At 38.8% G+C, this 25,424-nt stretch overlaps 1 protein-coding gene across 2 annotated transcripts in view; it reads right to left on the bottom strand.

Annotated features, from left to right (window-relative positions):
- The window catches only part of LOC149225264 (membralin-like protein At1g60995), a 180,088-nt gene that overhangs the window by 109,390 nt on the left and 45,274 nt on the right, over positions 1–25,424 (bottom strand). For both annotated transcript variants that reach the window (XM_089377036.1, XM_089377035.1), the window contains 3 exons: positions 24,759–25,193; positions 24,070–24,151; positions 23,714–23,775 (listed from right to left, as the gene is read on the bottom strand). In XM_089377036.1, the coding sequence (XP_089233162.1) occupies positions 23,714–23,775; positions 24,070–24,151; positions 24,759–25,193 (579 nt within the window). The remainder of the gene's footprint in view (positions 1–23,713; positions 23,776–24,069; positions 24,152–24,758; positions 25,194–25,424) is intronic.

The raw sequence follows: 25,424 nt of genomic DNA, 5'->3' as shown, positions 1-25,424 counted from the left end.
TAAGGCGAGCGAGTGGGCTTCAAGATGCATGCTCCATCCTCCATGTCATCCCAAGTGGATACTTTAGTCTTCCAAAGCCTTCAAGAGAGGCATTTTTGTCCATAAGATATACAATCCAATGTCTAAGTCTACTTCAAGATGGAACCACGGATTTTTTGAAAACAAACTCTCATCCTTCAACATCACAAGAACAACTTCTTCAAAGGGGTCAGCACCTCAATCCCATCTCAATTTGTACCATGCCCAGCTTCAAATTGTTTAAGGTGGGCCCTTTAAAACATCACTTTTAGGGCTACAAAGTTTGGCCCTGTTTGCAAGGGATTGTTTCTATCTCAGCTCCTCTTGTCGTTACATCTCCTCACATAATAACTTTAATGAGGGTTTCCCTACCCCCTACTATAGGCTGGTCACCCGGTGCATTGAATAATCAGTTAAACATTCATTTGTCAATGCATGAGCTCACAAGCATCCATGATGTAGTTAACCCCAAATGAACTGGTCAACATCTCCAAATGAAACAACATACGTCGAGTTAATTGCAAGTGCTATGACCTTCACAATGCATTGAGAATGAAAATATTTTTGGATGTTGTTTCCATTAAACGCCCTAGCAAAACATCTTTACAATAGCCACTCAAAACAGTGATATCTTAGCGACCAAGGAAGCAACCCAAAGCATCAAATTTCTGCAATAACTCAAAACACCATATGCACTGGAAAACAGCTACTCATGCAGCATGCTATATACATATGTAAAACTCAGGTGCATCATTCATTAGCCCAGCAAGAACTGCATACCGATCATCTTGCATTCTACTCAACTGCTCACACACTTCAAACTTTTGAGAGGGCAAGGCACCTCAAGACAACTAATATTACATTTTTGGCATCATGTATGACTCGTTGAGTTATGCATTACAATGCAACCTAGCTATTCTACATGTTATTTCCAAAATCTGCGCACCAAACAAGCAGGTTATCTACCATCCAATAAATTATAGCTTCCAAAACTCCCGACAGATGTTCTCTGTCATTGGAGATTGGAATTTTGCCCGATATCCGTGGACTCATCACCATTTCTCCACCCTTCTTTGGTATCCATTAAAATTCATCCAGCCTTAGCATTTTTCTCATTCTCTGCATTTTTGCCATCCACATTCCTAATTTGTGGTTTAACATCCTAAGGATTCATGCAGATGCTTCAAATACAATGATAGATAACACTTCCCAAAAATGTTTTGTTCTGCACTCTCTTCTATTCATCTCAAGATTTTTGTCCTATTGTTTGATTTGGTTTTGAAAGCTAACAAGATTCCCATGCAAAGAATGAAAAATACTTTGAAGTTCTTCCACTGGTCTCCTAATGCAAAACCCTGATGTTCATTTGTACATTGTTTTTCTTCTTGGTTGAAGTGACAGGTTCTAGAACCATTTTTTGCTTGAATTATGTTAGCTTGTGTAATTCGATGTGCCTTTGTAATTTATCTTCCCCATTGGTTGCAAAGTGCTTACTTTGAAGTTGGGTAGATGGGGTTTCAAATCCATACAATTTCTAGATTACCTTTTCGCATTGCCTCATCTTTGGCTGCCAATACACTAAGATCTTTGGTGGCATTTGCAAAGATCTTTAACCTCTTTGCAACATTAATGTAAGATAAAATTATGAGTTTTGACAAATTCCACAAGTATGGTAATATTACTGTTTTCACTAATCCTCTTATTTTAAAAGTTCTGGGTTGCGACCTTCCTGTCCAACTATTTAGGGATATTCTCAACATGAATTCCTCCTAATTCCCTTTGGGCTCAAGCTCTAACTTTGTGAAATGACATATGTCATAGCCAGCAATATTTTAGGACCACCTTATTTGTATTAGCCTCTAATTTGCTATTGCAAGTAATTTCTCTCTTGTCTTGTTTGTCTAGTTTAGTGATGGAAACCTTAACTTCCTTCCCATTTCAAATTCCGAAGTGACATAATGTTTTTGTTTCATATTTGTGCTTAGGGCTCATTTCTAGAAAAATTTGCAACATTTGATTTCTTTATTATTTTTAGTCTCTAGAAAACATTGCTTGTTAACCTCACAATGTGGGGAAATGTGTTTGATTGAATTTTCTAATGGTGTGAAAGATACCTCGCATTAAGTGAGTTGTCCTCTAGCTTTACATACCCACCACATGAATTAATCACAAGTATCTCTTTTGAGGTACATCGAAGCCACTAGAATATTTTCTTGTTCATCTTGGCGTGAGTCCATCTCGATGTGAAGGAAGAATTTTGCATTGAGTGTTTGCCAATTTATTGGTAGTCCTCTCGCTTTACATACCCACCACATAAATTAATCATAAGTATATCTTTTGAGGTACATCGAAGCCACTAGAATATCTTCTTGCTCATCATGGGGTGAGTCCATCTCGAAGTGTCACCAGGTCATATCGAACCATGTGATGGTTGTTCTATTTTGTCAACCATAATAATTGGGTAGTGTTACCACACAATATCACACCGAAAAGTGTTAATCCCTAACATCTAAGTGAAGACTTGTGGAACTCAGAGGTTGGCCATTGTCACCTCAACAACTCTCCTCTATAGTTTAGAGAAAGGGTGGACCTAAGTCCAAGGAGGGCTTCCCCATGGTCATTACAATCACTTTGTGTAGTACGCAGGGGAAGTAAAGAGAGCTTAACAACAAATATAACAAAAGCAAATGGGAAAGTTTTAAAAAGTGGGCTTGGAAATGATGAATGGAAGGGGAGATCTAGTGTTGTTAAACATACATGGAATGTAAACAGCTAATGTGGAAGATAAGCATTAGATTTCATATATTACTAACATGATATAAATTTATAGTACATGGTGTGACCCGTGGATTCATATTCCAAGTGGTCTCTTGGACTCCGGTGTTTGTTCACTTTCCACACCAATCCACAGAGGATCAGGTATCCAACATTCCCCCCCTTAATTCGAAGGGGTATGTATGATTCCAAGAATAGAGTTGTAATACAAAATGTGAAAAAATGCATGGCAACACTAGGCTGAATGTGCTCTCTAAAATGTTGGTATAAGGGGGTGGTTTAAGGATGACCACCAACACTGGAACACTTAGTGCAGTTCCCAGAACTCTTCGAAGTCTAGCAAGAAGCTGAAATCTTCTATTAGAGGAAGTGTCCCTAATGCTTTGGAGAGGGATACCTTCAACCTGGAAAAGGGAGGTCTACAACTTGCAGTTGTTTAAGGATGACCACCAACTCTAGAATGCTTAATGCAATTCCTAGAACTCTTCCAAAACTAGCAAGAAGTTGAAGTCTTCTGCTAGAGGAAGTGTCCCCAATTATTTGAAGGGAAGTCTTAACCCCGCAAAGATGGTTTAAGGTTGATCATCAACTGAAGGCATGCTCAGGGACATCTTTGCTCTGGCTACAACTCTGAATCTGGTATGGCAAGTTGTGGCTCAGGCTCGCTTGATGTGGCTTTGAAACTTGTAGATGACCACCACTTCCCCCCTTGTCAAATACAAGGTGAGAAGATGGAGAAAACTCAACTACAAGACCTTTTAATATTCTAGAAGAAATTCTGACATATGACTGAAATATCTTCTTGGTTGTTGAAGCCCATTGCCAAGAAGCGATCCATCCAAGATGAATCTTTGTTCTTGCAGGAGGCTTGTTTTTGAAGCATCTGTGTGAAGAATGAGTATGTTGACCACAATGCTTGCACAGATGAAGATCAAAACAATGATCTTTCACATGGCCAACTCTGTCACAATGTTGGCATTTAACAATATGTTGTGGCTGTTGTGGAAGAGGACCAGAATCTGAAACAGCTAAGGTGAACTGTCATGAAAAAATCCAATACTCTGAAACTGGATGGGCTTTGAGTAATCTGGAATGTGAAAGGAAACATCCTTACCATATCCAAGACCTGTTCTGTGCTTGTTATGGACAAGCTCTTCCCAAGGTCTTATAACCGACTTGGGAAGTGCAAGCTGAATTTCAACTTCTGCATGCAATTCTGCTGCTTCATTGGGTACTGGATCTAAATCAACTTGCTGCTTATGGGAATCTGTATCAATGTTTTGAATAGAAACAGGTTCAGAATGATGACTACGCTTATGTAGTTCATCTTGTTGAAGTTGTGATTCGAGCTGCAAGAAATCTATTTTTTCTTGCGCATTTTGCAAACAAGTTTGAATGTCAAAATGAGTTTCGTCGCTGACTTCTGACTTTTACCATCCCATCAACAGTGGAATGAATTAGGATATTCACTAACTTTAATGCATCTTCAAGTCTAGCCATCGTCTCAATACATGAACCCGGATATGCAAATGAATTTTTGCCACAATGTTCCCCACTCTGGGTGATTTTCACAAGTTTATTCACTATACATTGCTTTTGAAGCTTCCACATTCACTAACAGTCTCCAAATAAACTTGTATTTTTCAATAGAAACTTCAAAAATTAAATGCAAGAGCCATTAAGTGACAACTCCTACAGAATGGACATTTCTCATTCAAAAACTTAAATGTACACTGATCATATTGGAAGATAGAACCTAATAATTAAATGACAACCAACACAAATTAGTGCACGTGCAATTATCAGCCCCCAAAATGGCACCTCAACACTTGTTTATGATGTACGCTACCCAGGAAATGGAAGCACAGGTTCCATCTTCACCACAGCCCTTGTATCATCATCAAACCACACTCATTCAGCTTGTGAGATAGAATGTTGTTATGCATTAATTGAACGAGAGAGCCTGAGAATTATAGGACATTGTACAAATCAATTTTGTATGTTCTGATGCATAGTCGGTGGCAACCACAGTTTTATTCGAGCTCCGGGTAGACCACAACTGTAACAATGTAAACTATCCCAAAATATCTGTGATGCACAAATACATGAGTGGCCTTCGCAATGGCCCACTTCACAATTTCCAAAAAAGAAAGGAGGGCGAATTTACAGGCAATATGGGGACGATATATGTATGCGTTAGATACGATGGATACCAGCGTGTGTAGAGCGGAGTTAAAAACACGCACTGGTAGGAGGCGATAACAGCGTGGTATAACAATGTTTGGAGGAGGCGATAACATCTTTCGTCTACAGGCGAGGGAATGAGTGATCCACAGGGTTCTTACAATGTCATTTCCTGTCCTTCACATACTAAAATTCAAGATCAAGCTCTGTCGGGTATAATGATCTCCCATCTTAACAACGATTTCAAATTCATTGAGTCCTCAAAAAATGAACTGAAAGATTGCACCGTTACATCCTTGGGAATAGACGATGACACTTGTTATTTTTTTTTGGAATGTGGAATTTAAAGATGGGAGTGATGAATATAATTTGAAGAGTAGTTGCAGCATTAACAGGAGCAAGAGCAATGATTAGCTGTATTGGAGCGTTCAACGTATGTATGTATGAATAACGTAACTATGTGCGGTGTGGTTTGCAGGGATAACATAACATACCAAACAGCATGCGCAGTACCTCCAGTTTCAATGCACAGCACCTCCAACACACACAATTCGACGCACTTCAATGCTCCAACCACAGCAAGGCGCCAAGCATAGTCAACGGCGCAGTCACAGCGGTGCTAGGACTTCAATGCACCACAACACCTCCAGTCGACCCAACAACCCACAGTTGGTCAAAGGGAGCACAGAGCATAAATAGTTGGCGTTATAGCCAGTGGGGAATATAAAAGAGCCCTCTTAAAATAATCAATTATACCAACAAAGCCTGGCCATAATGGCTAATCTGACAGGATCTAAAAGTGCCCAGGCCTAGCCTGTGCTCTAATACAATGTTAAACATACATGGAATGTAAACAGCTAATGTGGAAGATAAGCATTAGATTTCATATATTACTAACATGATATACATTTATAGTACATGGTGTGACCCTTGGATTCATATTCCAAGTGGTCTCTTAGACTCCGATGGCTGTTCACATTCCACACCAACCCATAGAGGATTAGGTGTCCAACAAGTGCCATATTGTTTAGGCCATGGAGATCATGAATGAAATCTAAGAGGGCATTCTAAAATGGATTAAGGTTTAGCAAGCAATCAATTGATCTACATATATTGTAACCCCTAACACTGTAGATTAAATGTTAATAGGATTTCCACAACCAAACTAAAAATAAGGGCAATTAAGCTTTACTCACAAAGGATACTAGGGCTTTAAACCCCTTCTCTCTAACACAAGGTGCAAGCCATTACCCAAAATGAGAACTTGTGTGAAAGTTAGCTCCAAGCATTGTATTGCCCAAAATGGACGCATAACACTTTTACTCCTCTCCTCAAGACAAGGTGCTCATATATCCATATTTGCCATTCTCAACCTACATACAAAATTTGCCAATGGTGCACTTAAAACATTACCATGCATGATAGATTATACAAATATTAAATCATTACTTACACAAAAGGTACCTTCAAACTAATGCTTGAAGATAACTTGCTCACAAGTTCTCCCATTAATCACTGATTTCCAATTTAAGTACAGAATGGAGAGAGCAAACTTTTATATTGGTTTTGGCTCAAATCTCTTCTACAATAAAATACTATTTTCCTAATAAAATATTAAAATATTTACAATACCTACCTAAGAGGGTGAATTAAGTCAAAATCCATAGAAAATGCTCAGATACAATGCTCTAGATAAGTGTATTGCCACACGTCACCTTCCTCCATCTTCTAGTTCATGCAAAGGCAAACTCTAACTGCCATTTGCCAAATTTTGGTATCTCAGACAAGTGATCCTCCATAGGCTTAGCGTCGAGCATGCAGAAGATGTCCAACAAAATTTCCTAGCAAAGTGACTTTTTATTTTTCCTCAGCACATTAATTAATTAATGTTAAAGATCTTGAGATCATGAATTACGAGGATGATTTCGTTAATCACAAAGCTGATTTTGTGAATCATGTGGCAAATGAAAAATTATATAAGTAATTGTTTGAGGAGATCTTGGCATGCATTCCAAAGGCAGCAAGCACTTTCAAGGTAGTTGGCACACATGTCTAGGAGCAGCAAGCGCGGAAAAGGAGGAAAAAGGAAGCAGGCACACAAATTGAAAAATGCCATGCATGTGAGAGGGCAACACAGGGATCTCCGCACAGAAATCAAGGAGCATACAGCAGCACACAGATTGACGCACTGTTGGCACGCAGATTGAGGTAGCAGATCACTGCTTGTCATGCAGATCTAGACATATGTTTTGCTTTATTTCTAAGTTGCATGAAACGGGGAAACGAGTTCGAGTTTCCAAGACGGGCACGAGTACAAAACACGACCCCCCCCCCCCAAAAAAAAAAATTGGAAACAGGGAAACGCAATATATATATAGAGATATATATATATATATATATAGAGAGAGAGAGAGAGAGATATATATATATATATAGAGAGAGAGAGAGAGAGAGATTAGGAGATTTAAGAAATATGTGCAATCATAAAGCATACATGATACATTCTAATTTATTACAATATGATTAAATTGTCAATTGTCAATGCATAAACTATAAGTCTCTAAATTTACATCACATTTACTCATGAATGATCACATAATGAAAATAGCAATATCCAAAACCAGCCACGAGAAATTTCTAATTTCTTGTCTCGTGCTTGATTGGAAGTCTCCTCCTACATATTCAAACGACCTTAGTGCTCTTGATTAACTACAAGTTGCATACCCTAGTACCTTAGGTGCTCTTGATTATTGGGAGTCTCCCCTGCATAGAGGGCTTGGTTCTCTTGATTAAATACAAATTCCATACCCTAGTACATAACAAAATCCAATGGAAACATTCCAATCCCCCCAATCCTGAAATCCTGAAAAAGAGATAAGTCTGCTGGTTTTTGAGTGAGACCTAAAATTCTACTTTCTCCATATGAAATCCAATGAGGGCGAAACCACTCTCAAACATCCTGTGTCATTTCATGGTAATGTTAAAAATTTAAATAAAAGGATGACTCCTCCTTTTACTTTAAGAACCTAACATTACCATGAACTGCATATCAACACTAGGGCCATAGGCTTGAACATTAGGCTGCCCCACTCAAAAAAATCCTCTTTTTTATAACTTGAGAGAGGCATCTAGAAGCAGCTAGAAGTTACTTTAATCGCCCAATAAAAAATTAGAAGATACAAAATTAAAGAAAAAAATACAAGAATAAGTCAAGTTAGAAGAGCAAACTCCCTCGTACAGCCTGGAAACTCATTTCTGGCCGTACTGGCCACGTTTCCTCATCGAGAAACGGGCCAGTACGGCCGGAAACGAGTTTCCAGGCCATACATTATGAGTTTCCTCGTTTCCGTTTCGTTTCGGACCGGAAATGGACCCTTCTCCAACATTTCCTGCAACTTAGCTTTATTTCCAAGGCACTGGGAGAGGTTTTCTAGCTGTAATAAATTTCTGATTTTCCTCTGCAAGCTGAAATAAAAACAAACACAGATGCTGGTTTTCCCAACTTGGATTTCCAGCGTAAAAAACCTATGCCAATATTTAATTTGCTTGATTTCTGTTTCCGTTGTGTAGATCTGTTAGAAGCTCAGCAGTATTTCCTGTGCATGAATTCAAATTTGAGTTTTCTGCAAAAATTAAATTCTGGGTTTAAAAATTTATTGGCACATTAAATCAGTTAACTCGGCTTTAACAAAAACTAACACCATTTGCCCTCCTGTCTAAGGCACTCTCCAAGATATAGCTACCTCAATAAAATAATGGAAATTGCTTAATCAATGAGGTAGGCTGCTCTCATAGATGTCTGCACGGATGTCAAATGTGTAAGCTTCATGATGAGGGTGCCCTTCTAGAAATAAGCACTTCCATTTGTCTTCGTGTGCAAGGTGCTCTCCAAAAGATAACTACCCCAATAAAATAATGGAAATTGCTTAGTCAATGAAGTAGGGCACTTTCCTGCATGTTTGCATGGATGCCAAGAGTACACGCCTCATGACGAGGGTGCCTTTCTACAAATAACCATTTCCAACAAATAATATTGCTTGGTTAAAAACTTTAATGAGTGGAACGAATTTCCAAATGGGAGAGAAATTTGCCAAGCATATAACATGAAAATGTCATGTTTAGAGCTCAAAAGGAGGGGGCTCTTCTAGATGTGTCATGTATCTTCATTATTTAACTCCTTCTGATCTATAAATTTCCATAGATATTCCAGTGGACATTTCATAACAATAGATCTGATATAAAAAACTAAAATCTATACTATGAATTGTTGAATTCCTCCAGATTCAAGATTTGTTACTTATTAACATTTTGCTTATGCATGAAATAGATAATGTGGAAAATAATGAACAACAAATATAATCACACACCATCCACAATGAACACATATTTTCTCTAGGAAACCCTTATGTGAGAAAACCAAGTTAGAAGGTGAGATCACTCTGCTCCTTTTTCTCTCTGGGATATAAAAATGCAAATACAAAGGAGAAGGCACTCTCTATAAAGTTACCTAAGACCTGTGACCTGTTAGACTACCACAAAGCAGTAACTTCATATGTTATTCTCTCAACCCCACTCCCAGTTGCTCTACTCTACTATGGAACAAGATACAACCAAATAGAATGGAACGCCTTCTCCTTCTAGTGGCCCGGTTTTAACATAGTGTGATAGCCAACTAGGGGTCAAGTTTGAATTGTTCAACTCTCACATAGGGTTCCAACTTTGACTCTTCTAGAGTCTTCTTCATAGTCCACACATGGCTAACCCCTTTTGCATCAGTGATGGGTCTAACGTGGCATTCTCTCTAACCATGATGATCAAACCAGAAAGTCAACTTCTAGGAGGCATAACTTTTGCAAATGAACTACGATTGACATCTTTCTTGCACCGTTGTAAAGGTCTCTAGGTGTAGAATAGCGGCAAGGGGTCTAGCACAAGAAAGAGTGTTTCGAGTTTGGACCTCAAAAGGCCTCTGGAAGGTTTCAAATGCCAATTTGAAATTGGGACTCGACGGTAAAAATGGCCCTACAAGTTTAATACAATTTTTCTATTCCAAGAGCATCAAGATAGATGACAAATAATATAGTGATCTAATTTGGATCACCTTCTAAAAGTCTTCTAGCCATGAATAATATAAAAATAGCTATTTTTAGCTTGTGCACCCTAGGAGCTTAAGCTTCCTTGACCACTTGACTAGAGTAATGCAATAAAAAAATCTCCTTAGTTCGTGCACCCTTGTTCTTGGGTTTATGTGGACAATCCTTGAATAAAATAACCATGAAGTTATCCTTGAACAAGTGAAACCTAGGAAGGAATGCCTGTTAAGTTATGGTATGTTCTATGCTTATAACAGTGTACTTCTTTTTCTTATTATATTCCACCGATTAGCAATCACATGTACATAAAGTAAAGTGCAGATAGAACATTAAACGATCGACAGAAAACAAGCCAAGACAAGAGACACAAGATGTGGCGGCTAGCCAGGGACAAACCCCACAATGTGTGGGGAAACCCTTTGATCAAATCTTCTTTTATCTTCAATAATTCAGTAGAGAGAAATAGTACAATAAATCTGATTCATATCAGCAGTAGCAAACCCTAGATCAGTAGCATCAGCATTAGCGGCTTCATTATCAAACTAGGGCAGACCATATCTCACAAACCGACAGTCGGATTGACTTCATTCCACCACCAAAAGTTTCGGCTTCCAGAGGAGGTTCAGATGAACCTATAGCGCAGTTCAGATGAGGAGATCTTCTAGGCCACGCAAGTCAATCTTTACTTCTGCAGTTGCAGCTTCAGTTTCAACAGTTTCCGGCTTCAAACTAGAGCAGTCGATATCTTGCAAACCATTCGTCGGATTGACTTCATTCCACCACCAAAAGTTGCGGCTTTCAAAGGAGATTCAGATGAACCTACAACGCAGTTCCAAAGAGGAGATCTTCTAGGCCACGCAAGTCAATCTTTATTTCTGCAGTTGCAGCTTCAGTTTCAGTAGTTTCCGGCTTCAAACTAGGGCAGTCGATATCTTGCAAACCGTTCGTCGGATTGACTTCATTCCACCACCAAAAGTTGCGGCTTTCAAAGGAGATTCAGATGAACCTACAGCGCAGTTCCAAAGAGGAGATCTTCTAGGCCACGCAAGTCAATCTTTACTTCTGCAGTTGCAGCTTCAAATTCAACAGCTTCCGGCTTCACATGTGTGAGAGAGAGAGACCCATTTCAGCGCAGTAGAGAAGAGACTCATATCTGCGCAGTAGAGAGAGAGAGAGATGTGATGAGATGAGTGAGTCCAAATGAGAAAAAGTCCTCTTATATTTATACACAACATTGGTGGGTGAATAGATGCGACTGTTGGGCTTCTGAGCCTACATGAGTTGTAGGTCGGCTTGATAATAATTCCATAATCAAAATAAATTCATATCTCCATGAATACTTATCAGAATCGGATGATCTTTATATCAATCCTACACCTCTCGACGAGAGGAATCTAATAAAAATATTATCAGCCATGAATAAGATGACCCACATGAAGTTTTGCCCTGGTTGCCAATTTTAACACTCCCTCTCAACCATGGAGAACTTCATCTGCAATCTGTCTATCGGTCGTTACTATTCATCCATCAAATGCACTACCCTGTACAGCCTGACCCTTGCCCTGCTCTGCTCTATTTTGCCTGTTCTACTTTGTCTTGTTCTGCCCTGCACTGATCTGTACTGTTTTGCTCTGTTCTGCTCTGCTCTTACATTGTTCTGTTCTGCTCTGCTTTTGTCCGAATTATGAAGAAGAAGAAATGATCGAGGATGTATCATACTGACTCAAAGTCAGTCTCAGAGTATGTACCACTGGTCCCAGACCAGTCTCAACCAACCCAAAGTCAGCGTCATAGTGAGTACAACTCCAATGGTCCCAGACCAATATCATCCTCCACTGACTCAAAGTCATTCTCAGAGTATGTACCACTGATCCCAGACCAGTCTCAACCGACCCGAAGTCAGCGTCATAGTATGGTAGAACTCCTACCACTGGTCCCAGACCAGTATCATTGATCCCAGATCAATGGAGGTCATCCTAGCGTAGGGAGTACGGTAGTTACAACGATGCGTCCATCGGTACTACTATGGTCCCTAACTTCATTTCCCTACTCATTGATCAGATGAGAGGTACTTCCCATGAGTCCCAGACTGCATGGGTAGGATGCCTCGACAGGAGAACTAATCAATCCTGTCCTCACAGGAGAACACATCAATCCTGCTACAATTGCCATGGAGAACACATCAATCCAGGCCTCACAGGAGAACACATCAATCCTGCTACAATTGCCGTGGAGAACACATCAATCCAGGTTGCCATGGAGAACACATCAATCCAGGCCTCACAAGAGAACTAATCATCCTGCTACACAGGAGAGCGAATCATCCTGTTCCACAAGAGAGCGAATCATCTTGTCCCACAAGAGAGCGAATCATCTTGTTCCAGTGTGCACCACCAGGGGAGGGTGAGTCACCCTGTGGTCATATGTTGCTCCAATAGGAACCGCAAGCCCTCAGAGCTCCCAGAGCTCAATGTATGTAACATGCAGGACCCTTGTACAAGGGTTTCTTGCTGACTCCAAGTCGTTTGGGAAAATCACAGATTAGATCTTTCCTCGGGGCTTTGACAAGGTGTATCAACCTGTACATCATCTTAATGTGATGGAGCTTCCTTGCTCATCGACTTACCATATCCCAGATGATGTCTATCTGTTGGAGCAATTGACAAATACGGGATTCCTCAATAATCGAAACCCACCTCTGGTTGTTACAGAGAATCACAGTGGTATCCAATGTAAATCCAAAGAGCTTTCGCAACCAGACTACCTCACACGAGGTTATGCTAGAAACAATATATCTTGCTTCGGCGGTGCTCAAAGCCACCGACTTCTGCTTCCTTCTCATCCAGGATATCGAAGCAGATCCCAAGGTGAAACAATACCCGGAAGTGCTCTTACGGTCCACCACACTGCCTGCCCAATCAACATCAATATATCCAAGTAGTCTCACATCTCCGGCAGTGTATCTTAATCCATGAGAGATTGTGTCCTGAAGACATCTCAGAAGATTCCTGGCATCAATCCAGTGAGGCTCAACCAAATATGAGCTCACAATGCTAACTGCAAAACATATGTTCGGACGGAGGTTCACCAAGAACATCAATGCGAATGAGTTTTTGAAACTCAGAGGCATTTCCCAAGTCTGGTCCGACATCACTACCATATAACTTCTAAAAGTTAAGATCCTCGAGGTAGTCACAGGCTTGCAGTCCATCATACCGAATCTTTCCAATATATTTACCACATATTTTCCTTGAAATAGGAAAATTTCCCTTGGCTTCTGCCACACTTCAAGTCCTTGGTCCTTCATTTCAAATTCAGAAGCCATCTCCCTCTTACATTTGTGAATGAGAGGGTTTGCACCTGTTAGAAAGAGGTCATCCACATACAACACCAATATGAGAGGCTTGTCATCTTCAACCTTAAAGTAAAGGTTAGGATCAGCTTCACTCCTAGTGAATCCCAGCTTCATCAAGTAGCTATCGATCCTCTCATACCATGCTCGGGGTGCTTGCTTCAGCCCATAGAGAGCTTTCTTCAACCTGCATTCATGAGATTTTCGATCATAAATCTCAAATCCTTCGGGTTGCTCCACGTAGACCTCTTCTTTGATCGAGCCATGCAAGAACGCAGTCTTGACATCCATCTGATGTAGGTTCCATCCTTGTGAAGCGGCAAGGGCTATGATCGAGCGGATGGTCGTATATCTGGCAACAGGTGCCAATATCTCATCATAGTCTATACCTTCCTTTTGGGAGAAACCTCGAGCAACAAAACGAGCCTTATACTTTTCCGTGCTTCCATCTACTGCATGCTTTATCTTGTAAAGCCATTTGGAAGTAACAACAGTCTTGTCCTGGGGTCTAGGAACTACTTCCCAAACATCATTCTTTATGATAGACTCATATTCTTTGGTCATAGCATCCTTCCATACTTGATGCTTGACAGCATCTGAGAATGACGAAGGCTCATTTTGTATGATCGTGCTCATGATGGTCAGGTATCCCTGATACCTGTTAAGTTTCTTACTTTGATGGAAGGTTCCTCAGGGTGCAACATGTCCTTCAGCATCATCAAGTATCCCCCTAAGCCATGAAGGCCTCTTCCTAGAAGAGGAAGGCTCATGTGAATGAGGATCAATCGGATCCATGGGTTCTTCTACATCAGGCATTGATTCATCATCCTTTTCTTTCGGTTCCCTGGTGTCAGCTTCTTAAGAGCTACTCAAAGTCAGCAGATTGTCCACCTTGCTGAGAGCCATATCTTTGTCAAAGGTGACATCATGACTAATCACGACTTCCCTTTGACCGGTGGTGAACATTTCTTCAGGAGTTTAGGAACCCAATGCTTGATGAGGGCATCAATTTTGTACATATACGACGGTAATTGTAGTTTCAACCCATAGAAACTTTGGAAGTCTTTGATCATGTAGCATGGCCCGAACAACTTCCATCATCGTGTGGTTCTTCCTTCCTGCCACACCATTCTGCTCAAGAGTATGTGGTGTAGTAGTCTCCCTTTTAATGCTAGCCTCAGATATGCCTGAGTGAACCAACTATAATACATCGAAGGTCTTGCTTTGGCTTGAGGGGAACGGTCCCCTTTTGAGCTTTCCTTCGACACATCCCGGACATACACCTTCTTTCTCTACTTGGAATTCGGGCATCCCTGTCACCATTTGTTTTACACCAAGTAGAGCTTTGTAATGAAGGTGGGCAAACCTCTGATGCCAAAGTTCAGACTGAAGAGTTGTGTCACAAGACATGACACTTGGCGGACTTCCATCGACCTGATATGATGAATCAACACTAAACCCAAGAGTAAAGGCATTTCCATATACATACCTTCCCATTGCTTAAGGTTACCTTGTAGCCTTTGTCTTCCATTGCCGAGATGGACACTAGGTTCTTTTTGAGGTCAGGTGCATTTAATACATCCTGGACTTTCTAGCCTTCTTGAATGGTTGTCCTCTTCCTCGACCCCCAGCTCTCCTCTTACCTTTGTTGTTGAATTTGTCATTCCTTTGATTTGCCATCAGAGGGATTTTGATCATTGTCCCGGTGTGAGTCCTTTCTATCAGGGCACTCCCTTGCATAGAGATCTGCTTTATCGCAGATGTAACATCATCCTTTTCTTCCACCCTTAGGTCCAGCCTTTCCTTTTGATTTAGACCCAGAATTATTTCTTTTCTTAGCATGAGAAGAAAAAGCAGCAGGAGGACCTTTAGGCAAGGGCATTTCCTGCTCTTCTACCCTTGTTTGTTCTTGAATGCATCTAGCCATTAATTCCTCGAAACTAGGAATTACATTATTGTTCAGAAGAGTAGTCCTGAACACATACCATTCAGATGGTAATCCTCCGAGAGTTGTGAGTGCCATTTCTTTGTCAGTAATGGTTTCCCCAATAGATAGGAGATCGTTCTTGATCTCGGTGATTCTTAAGAAGTATGCTTGCATACTTTCATCTTTACCCTTCTTGATTTCCCTCAACTTATTTCTAAGAAACAAAACTTGATTTGCATCATTAACTTTAAATAAACTCACCAGTCTGTCGTAGATTTCCTTGGAGGTGTCTAGATCAGAGATGTAGGCCACCAAGCGCTTGTCGATAGAGTCCCGGATGATCAACTTTGATTTGACTTCTCCATTTTTCCATTTGTTCCAGGCAGCAGCAGATGCATTTGATGAAGGCTCAACAATATTGCCTCTTACATGGTCCAGCACTCCTTGATCTTCAAGGGTTAGATCGATAGACATCTTCCATCCGTGATAGTCAGCTTTCTCACGGAGCTTGTCTTCGGCAAGAAAGAGTGTTGAGGACCCCATAGTTCTTTTAGGATAGCCTTGCCAATCTTCTCTTCAATGATTGCTCTTGCTCTTGCTCGGGCTTTGTCTTCACCTCAGCTCTGATACCATGTTAAGTTATGGTATGTTCTATGCTTATAACAGTTTACTTCTTTTTCTTATTATATTCCACCGATTAGCAATCACATGTACATAAAGTAAAGTGCAGATAGAACATTAAACGATCGACAAAAAACAAGCCAAGACAAGAGACACAAGATGTGGCGGCTAGCCAGGGACAAACCCCACAATGTGTGGGGAAACCCTTTGATCAAATCTTCTTTTATCTTCAATAATTCAGCAGAGAGAAATAGTACAATAAATCTTATTCATATCAGCAATAGCAAACCCTAGATCAGTAGCATCAGCATTAGCGGCTTCATTATCAAACTAGGGCAGACCATATCTCACAAACCGACAGTCGGATTGACTTCATTCCACCACCAAAAGTTTCGGCTTCCAGAGGAGGTTCAGATGAACCTACAGCGCAGTTCAAATGAGGAGATCTTCTAGGCCACACAAGTCAATCTTTACTTCTGCAGTTGCAGCTTCAGTTTCAACAATTTCCAGCTTCAAACTAGGGCAGTCGATATCTTGCAAACCGTTCGTCGGATTGACTTCATTCCACCACCAAAAGTTGCGGCTTTCAAAGGAGATTCAGATGAACCTATAGCGCAGTTCCAAAGAGGAGATCTTCTAGGCCACGCAAGTCAATCTTTATTTCTGCAATTGCAGCTTCAGTTTCAGCAGTTTCCGGCTTCAAACTAGGGCAGTCGATATCTTGCAAACCGTTCGTCGGATTGACTTCATTCCACCACCAAAAGTTGTGGATTTCAAAGGAGATTCAGATGAACCTACAGCATAGTTCCAAAGAGGAGATCTTCTAGGCCACCCAAGTCAATCTTTACTTCTGCAGTTGCAGCTTCAAATTCAACAGCTTCCGGCTTCACATGTGTGAGAGAGAGAGACCCATTTCAGCGCAGTAGAGAAGAGACTCATATCTGCGCAGTAGAGAGAGAGAGATGTGATGAGATGAGTGAGTCCAAATGAGGAAAAGTCCTCTTATATTTATACACAACCTTGGTGGGTGAATAGATGCGACTGTTGGGCTTCTGAGCCTACATGAGTTGTAGGTCGGCTTGATAATAATTCCATAATCAAAATAAATTCATATCTCCATAAATACTTATCGGAATCGGATGATCTTTATATCAATCCTACACCTCTCGACGAGAGGAATCTAATAAAAATATTATCAGCCATGAATAAGATGACCCACATGAAGTTTTGCCCTGGTTGCCAATTTTAACATTTGTCCACTTAACAACCTCTATCACAATAAAATATTCATCCATGCATGTGTCATTGAAGAGAGAGAGAGAAAGCACCCTTTAAGAGTGTGCCTCCTCAACCATTGACAAATGAGCCTTCACAAATCCATGAGATCTCCTCAAAATGTGTGCAAATGGCCCCTCTTTGACCGCAACAAAGTTCCTAAGTCACAGGGTTCGCCAAATTTGAACCTTGAGGTTCGAAATTTGGCACCTCAAAAAAAAAAAAATCAATTTCATTTAGGTTCACTGAGGTTCATGTATACTATGTAGTCGGATTAGCCATATTTCATTCATGAAGTTTGAATGCCAAAAATTCACAGAGGAGCCACATAAATCCACTAAATTTCAACATGTATATTCACCATCTAACCTAGCTATTATTTACTAATTCACTTTCAATCTTTGTTTCAGTTGTTGCAGAAGGAAATGTTAAGGAATATGTTAGTATGGTTAATGTCCCACAAGCAGTTCATGTAGTCAACAAACTTATGTTTCCGTGGGTTTGCTTCTTTCCATGTTAGTGAAATGCCCGCCATTTGCATATAACGTATGTGTCGATGCCATCTGTTTGCATATATAGCTATTGAATAATCTACACATGATATCGTGGTTTGTGTTGTGATTGTTGTCTATTTGTAAATATTAGGGTCGAGGTTTGTGATCTATTTGCATATATCGGGGATGAAGTCCATTGTTTGTTCCTGTATATTGGGGTTGAAGTGTTAACAGGTGATTTCTCCCCAGCGGAATGACATGATTTGAACCAAACTTAATCATTATCAAACTCAAGAAGTTAACATGTACTCATCATGGAGAAACTACCTAGGGATGAGTGTATGAATGAATGACGTGGATGAGGTTTAGGTCAAAAAAGCAAGGCACATGTCAAATAAAGATTATATTTGAGTGATGAGTACAATTTTACTAGGTTGATGACAAAGGAGTTCAACAACCAATTCTAACAACATCAAGGTACATAGAGGGCTTGGCCCTCTGAATTAAATGTTAGTTCCATACCCTCATACATGACAAACTCCAATGGAAACGTTGCAATTCCCCTAATCCTGAAATCCTGAGAATTGCTAAGTCTACTGATTTTGAGTGGGATCTAAAATTATATTTTCTCCATATGAAATATGATGAGGTTGGAACCACTCTCAAACATCCTGAGTCAATAAATGGTAATGTTACAAACTTAAGTAAAAGGATGAAAATGAAAGATAAAAGAGAATATCACTTTTAGCATTAATTGCATAGCATTAGTAAGGCCTAGACAAATCCACTTCCCAACACTTGGAATCCCTTCTAACATTGCTTAATCACCCTTACCTGCACTCCAATACACTTGAGAGCTCCCAATTTGTGACTGAATAGCGTGAGAATTAGGCAATAAATCAATTTTAAGATGTTTCTTTCTCTGGACATGTGTCCAAATTTCAAAACACCAGTAGGGCTCATGTCTGACATTAGTCAAACTCTTCTTGCAAATAGGACACAAGTCAAACTCATGTTGTACATGTGTCATGCCATGTGAAATACGTGACATGAGGGGGGCAGCAAATGTGTCATGTTACTTAGCTCAACATATGTGCCACAGGGGGGCACCTAGTCTGATGTGTACCACATGGACCTTGCCAAATTTGCAAGTAAAACTTAGGGAAAAAGCCTCAATGAAGAATTAGAACAATAAAATACTAATAGGCCAATACTTAGGCATTACCTACAGTTTAGATTTTAAATCAAAATCACATGAACCAACTAGCAATGTCCACACTAGAAAAAGTGGAAATATGAGAATTGAGGGGTTAATATGGTTTAGAACATAGCAAATTATAGGCAAAATATACCATATACCTCCCTAGATATGAAGCGAGATGTATGTAGGAAATGACTTTTACCTATGGACATGAATAAAACTATGTAAGTACAAACCACATTAGAAGATAATCATGATCTAATCATGCAACAAAAGAGGAAAGTGACTAGGATGTAAGTATGTGATCAGCATGATGAAGAAATAATTACAACACTAAAACAACCTCCACCAATATCACAACTTTTCAAAGGTTAGAATGATCCCACCAATTTGCACAAGACCAAGTAGTTCAAGCTCTACTTAGTTATAGATGCCCTAATGGTATTCTAAAATTTAGTACAGTGTGGGTTCTTTGGAATCCCTTGAGGTAGAGTTGAATTGGGCTTCGGACCAGTGTTGTAGGAACCCCCCCCCCATGGCTCATTGGCCAGAACCATGCATCATTCGGATCCACTCCCAAACCAACCTTGAAATTACATCCCAAAATTTTGAAACTGCACTTTAGCGAAAAATTCAACCGCAGTGCCATGCACGAAGGTCTATCTTGTTGTTCGACCTCGAGAATGGATTCCAGTGTGACAGATCCAAGATTGGATTCATACGTATTCTCTGCATAGGATGGCTGATAGCAACTCAAATTGCTTCATGCGGCTCATATTGGTTGCATAGTCATAGGCCTAATGCCAGTTAGCAATGGGGTTTCCAACACCTTCAATGCCTTTGCTTGAGATTGCTCTGATCAAGAAGAGAAGAATTGGAGGGCTATGAATCAAAAGTCAATATTCCGAGAAGAGAGATCATTGGTGGCTGGCCTAACTTTCTGTAAATAACGCATGGGTAAACTGGTATAGGAGCTAGGATACTTGGTCGCATGGATATACCTGAGCGTGGAAAAATATGAACACAAGGAGTGGTTGTGGGCTCGTTGGTCTGAGACGACTTGGTCTATGTAAAAAAAAAAAAAATTTGCACTCAAGGGTGAATCATATTAATAAAAGCCCTATGATTTCCCTATGTTTTTCCTTTTTGTGTTTTGCATTTTTTATTATTATTTATTTTTCTATTATTTAATATAACTAAATTTAAACTATAAAAAATAATGGAAATTTTTATTAAATAGTAAATACTATTTAAAATATGAAATCCAAAAAAAATTATTAAAGGTTTAACTAGACAAGATTTAATAAATGTACAAATATGCATGTTTTCATATATTCTACAACTAATTTGGCATTATAGATGTTTTTTCAATATAAATATTATATTATATTATATTTATGTGTGTTTGTGTGTAAAATTGATGCTTCCGAGGATTTTTGGAAAATGACACTTCTGACACTTCACTTGTAAAAAACACACCCTTTAAGTCCCTGCTTCGTGGAACATTAGCTGGGACTTCAAGATGAGATTGATTGTGACAAGAGCTTACTTATGTTTTTTGTCTGATTATCAATTTTGTTCATGAGGTCAAATTGATTTGTTTCATGATATTTATCTTTGTTCCTCATTCCTAAAAATTCATCCCATCTTTGGTTGGATTTAGTGGTTAGTTTCTTAAAAACTCACTCCATCTTCGTCCTCACTTCATGCAACGTTGGTTGGAACTTGGGACATTGAGATGAGTTTGGTAGCGCCAAGAGCTTATTTATGTTGTTTGTCAGATTACCAATTTTGTTCACGAGGTCGAATTGATTTGTTTCATGATATTTGTCTTTGCTCCTCATTCTTAGAAACTCATCCCATCTTTTGTTGGATTTAGTAGTTAGTTTCTCCAATCAAATAGGTAACTCAGCATTATTAACCATCTTGGCAATTATCAAATGGAAAATTATTGTTTCAAAACAAAAAAAACTTAATAAGACAATTTAGTGTTGTTTTCCAATTCGTTTTGTCAGCTAGGACCTTTTTCCTACCATCTTCTATGGCTTGTGTATATCACAGCAGTTGCACCCTAGGATTGTGTGGTTTACCTATAGTAGACCACAAGGCACTATTTACAGAATTTCCTGTGTGGTGAGTACATTACTTCATAGGAAACAATGTTGCTCCGGTTGTGCCTCATGTTCTCTCTTTCCTGTGGCAGACTAGGAATTTTTTTCTCAATTGAGTACACCCTAGAAGAATTACAGACATTCTTCCTTTGTTGGCAACACTTTCCTCCAGCTTAATATGGATCTGATACCACCTAGAACAAACACTTGTGTGGAAATGCAACAACGGATATACAATCTGAAATTAAAAACATTTGATACAACACATATGTATGCGAAAATTCATTAAGAGTTCATGACTTTATAAATACATATTGGGAAGAGAAGTCGCATAGAATAATTGTGTCTTCTGTGTCAAAAGTGTGGATCTGATACCACCTAGAATGGACACTCGTGTAAATGCAACAATGTATATACAATCTGAAAATAGAAATATTTGATATAACATATAAATGTGATAATTTATTACAAGAGTACATGACTTATAAATAGTAAATACACATTGGAAGGAGTAGTCACGTTGAATAATGGGTATCTTTCGGGAAAGCCCCAACTTATATTTATATTTAAAAAATAAAGTTATTTTATATGACTCACATGACAACCTTTATTTAATTTATTTTGTTATGGTATGTTTTATATGCTTAGATATGTTATATTTATATGTGATATGCTTCATCTATGTTGCAAGGTGCTTATTAAGGTCAATGAAAAGAAACACTGTTGGGTTACATCTACGAGGCCATGAATAATGCCAAGGAGGTGATTTGAATGACAAGCGTAGGAAGGTTAAATGTGTGCCTCTCAAAAAATTAATTTCTCCATGTGGCACCTTCAACCTTATCCCAAAGCATGAAGGATAATAAACCACTTGATGACTATCAATGAAGCGCAATTTTTACTTTAGCAAGATAATCAATGAAGATCATTTCTTGATTTCATGCCAATTGGACCACAAGTTGCAGCTTAACCCTCCTTGTATAAATAGGGGTTTCCACATCTCTTATAAGTTGTAACCATTCTATTTATCACCAAATAAAATTATATTACTCTATCAATTCAGATTCGCAGTTGCATTTCCCTCTTGGACTTGCAAGTGCACCAACCATCTGTTTTGTGATTGTGTATGTTTCATGAATATACTTATCTTTTATTTCTTCTATTCTGGGTTTCTCTTCCGCTATCATTTCAGATTTTATCAGCAATTGCAGTGGTAGCATCTTTCTTTTGTATTTCAGAGACATTGCAGGAGACAATTTTTCAAGATGAGGTCCTCAATTGGCTTGAAAAAGACTTTGACACAAACTCAATAGCACAATGGAGTGAAGGCAAGGCAGTCAAACTCCTACATTTTATATTGACAGTTGCTTTAGTCTTTTACTGGTTACATTTCATGATTCAGCATTTGGGAGCTGGCAAATCACCCATTGACTTTGAACTTTGTGCAATCAAACTATCTGATATAAAAGCTTTGGAGCCTTGAGATTATTTAATCTTCATTGTTTATGTTTGCTTTGAATCTTGACGTGTATTTCATTTTACTGTTTAATATTCAAAATAAGCTTATGTCTATTTATACAATCTAATTTAATGGATTTGTCATAAATTGTTAAAAAATATATTTGTACAGAATTTAAACTTTATAATGCATGTGTGTGTGTATTATAGATTTTTATTAAGTTGGTGAATTGACTATCATTGTCGAGTTTGCCAAATCATTGTCGAGTTCAATTCCTGTGAATTTAAAGAGCATGAATGCCCAAAGTCATTCAAACAGCTATCCACCAATTTTCTCACCAACTCATGATCCAAATGGTCCAGTTTTTCAACCAGCATAAAATCCTTTGTAATATCATCAGTATGTCTCTGCATTAAGGTCATTTAAACATTCAATAAAATAAAATCTGCAAGTTCGGAGAAGTGTGATATCTGTAGGTACAAAATAGCTGCTTTATTGAATGCATTACCCTTGACAATAAATCAAAATGATTTTTAAAAATGTCAGATTTGCTCATTCCACACACAAACCAAGACATCTTCTTTAATACCAAGGTCCAACACTAATGAGGACAATAGCACAAAGTGTGGCCCTTAATTCATTCAAATATTCTCATATATTTCTTCACTAGAGTTTGCAGTAACCATAAATAAACCCAACAGTAATAAAACATTCATTTCTAGATTAAGATGCAATGAATGACAGGATAATGCATTTTTATTCACCATGCAGATAACATATTTTGAACAAATTGACATTTTAACATTAACCTTCAGGTTTAGCATTAATAGGAAAATGTTTTTGCAAGTTATGACCCAAAAGTAAGCAGACAAATATGGGCTGAAGCACCCCAAATACCTTTTCAACTATGTATAGATAAGTCGGCTCACATATTTTGAACAAATTGACATTTTAACATTAACCTTCAGGTTTAGCATTAATAGGAAAATGTTTTTGCAAGTTATGACCCAAAAGTAAGCAGACAAATATGGGCTGAAGCACCCCAAATACCTTTTCAACTATGTATAGATAAGTCGGCTCACATATTTTGAACAAATTGACATTTTAACATTAACCTTCAGGTTTAGCATTAATAGGAAAATGTTTTTGCAAGTTATGACCCAAAAGTAAGCAGACAAATATGGGCTGAAGCACCCCAAATACCTTTTCAACTGTGTATAGATAAGTCGGCTCAGATACCTTGCTTCTCCTTTCAATCCAGTGGACTGCATTGATAAAGTAAATATCAATTGACAAAAGTTCAGTGTAAAAAGCAATTACCACACCATGCCAATGCATACCATAGATCAAACAAGATGACTCTTCCTAAACTATTGATAATTGCAATTTACTTCCCAAAGTTTTTGTTGATATTTTTGAGTTAAAATGGCAGGCAGAAGATAATCAAATGGAAATCATAATATTTAATTAGTAAACATCAAAGTATTTGGACCATGATTACTGTAACTGGTCATGCAACCTTAAAAATCAGTTTCAGAATGAAGTGAAGAGAACCCTACCTAAAGTTGAATCGAGCCCTCTCCATGGTAGCATGTTCAGACTCTTGGGCAAATCCATAAGAAGCTCCCATCCTGCAATCCTCTGTGACCCAAAGTTTTAGTTGCTCCAAAGTCCAGTATGCTCTTATTGTAGGTCATTCATAAAAACTTAACGGTTGCATGCCTATCCTGCATACATTGATTATATCTATGCAAGCTAACACTCAATTACTCTGCAATAGGAACTCCCATATAATCTTCTGAAAAGTGAAAACTAAAAAAATACCAAAAGCACCAAATATACAATTTCTTATTTTAAATAAACAGCAAGAAACAACGAGATAGTAGACTTAATCTTCCTCTTGGCAGAGTTGTAACTACACTGTTGATAAGATATAGCAGATCTGAACATACATAATCCAAAACTCACTAAAAAGGTTTCAAGGATAAGACGAAGGTATTACAAAATAAGAAGTTAGAGGCATAAATCAATCTACTGATTGCCCACCAGCAAGACCAATCAGCACATGAATAACAAAATGTAAAATCAGCAACTATAGAAATTTGCAAAATATCAAATACAGCCAACCCATAGACCACATTGAGTGCAGAACAAGAATATCACTAGAAAGAGTATCCTGTTCCTTAAAGGTAAATGATAACATCCATCACATTGCAGTAATGCAACTAAGTGCTCTAACATTACTCACCCATAATTTGGCACTGCTTCCAATGATTTTGTTTACCCTTTTATAAAAGACGGAGATGTATCTAGTCCACTTGTTCAAAATATGAGAAACAGCTGCTCTGGACAACTCTCTAGCAGGTACAGGAATGTCCCTGTGCTCCACTTGAGAATTAGCTGCCACATCCCTTTTCTCAATTGGATTGGATTTAATACTTGCTGCCAGACTTTTAGATTGAGAATCAAAAGCCTCCTTATCACTCTTGAATGACTTGCTCGTGACTTTATTTCTTTTACCAGCAGAGCCAAGCCAGCTGAGCCAAAACTTTGCAGCCAGAAAAGAAAATCCTTCTCCATCTACTTCTGGAATTTGGAAATTCTCTATGGAGCGATGTTGTTCACCTGCACTGGTCTCTGATAGCTCTGTAAATGTTTGAGACCACAATCCACTGCCAGCTATCTGCAGAAGCAAATAGATGTCTTATATGCTTAAGTCACGTTGTAAGAAAGAACAAGCATGCAAACAAACAATTGTAGTAAAACTTCTGAAACAATAGAGATCAAAGGACTCTTTTGTTCAGATTGTCTAGAGAAATTTAGAAAACGTAAACTTCCCAACATCTAGAACCATGAAAATGGGTAGTGTTACAGACAGATTCATCTCCTTAGATCCCCAAAAAGACATTTGCTT

The sequence above is a fragment of the Pinus tabuliformis genome, chromosome J, assembly GCF_031772625.1.
Source record: "Pinus tabuliformis cultivar Carrire ecotype Pingquan chromosome J, CPIR1, whole genome shotgun sequence".
NCBI lineage: Eukaryota > Viridiplantae > Streptophyta > Pinopsida > Pinales > Pinaceae > Pinus > Pinus tabuliformis.
Note: the sequence above shows the minus strand (reverse complement) of the source record. Positions and strands in the feature narration are given on the sequence as shown.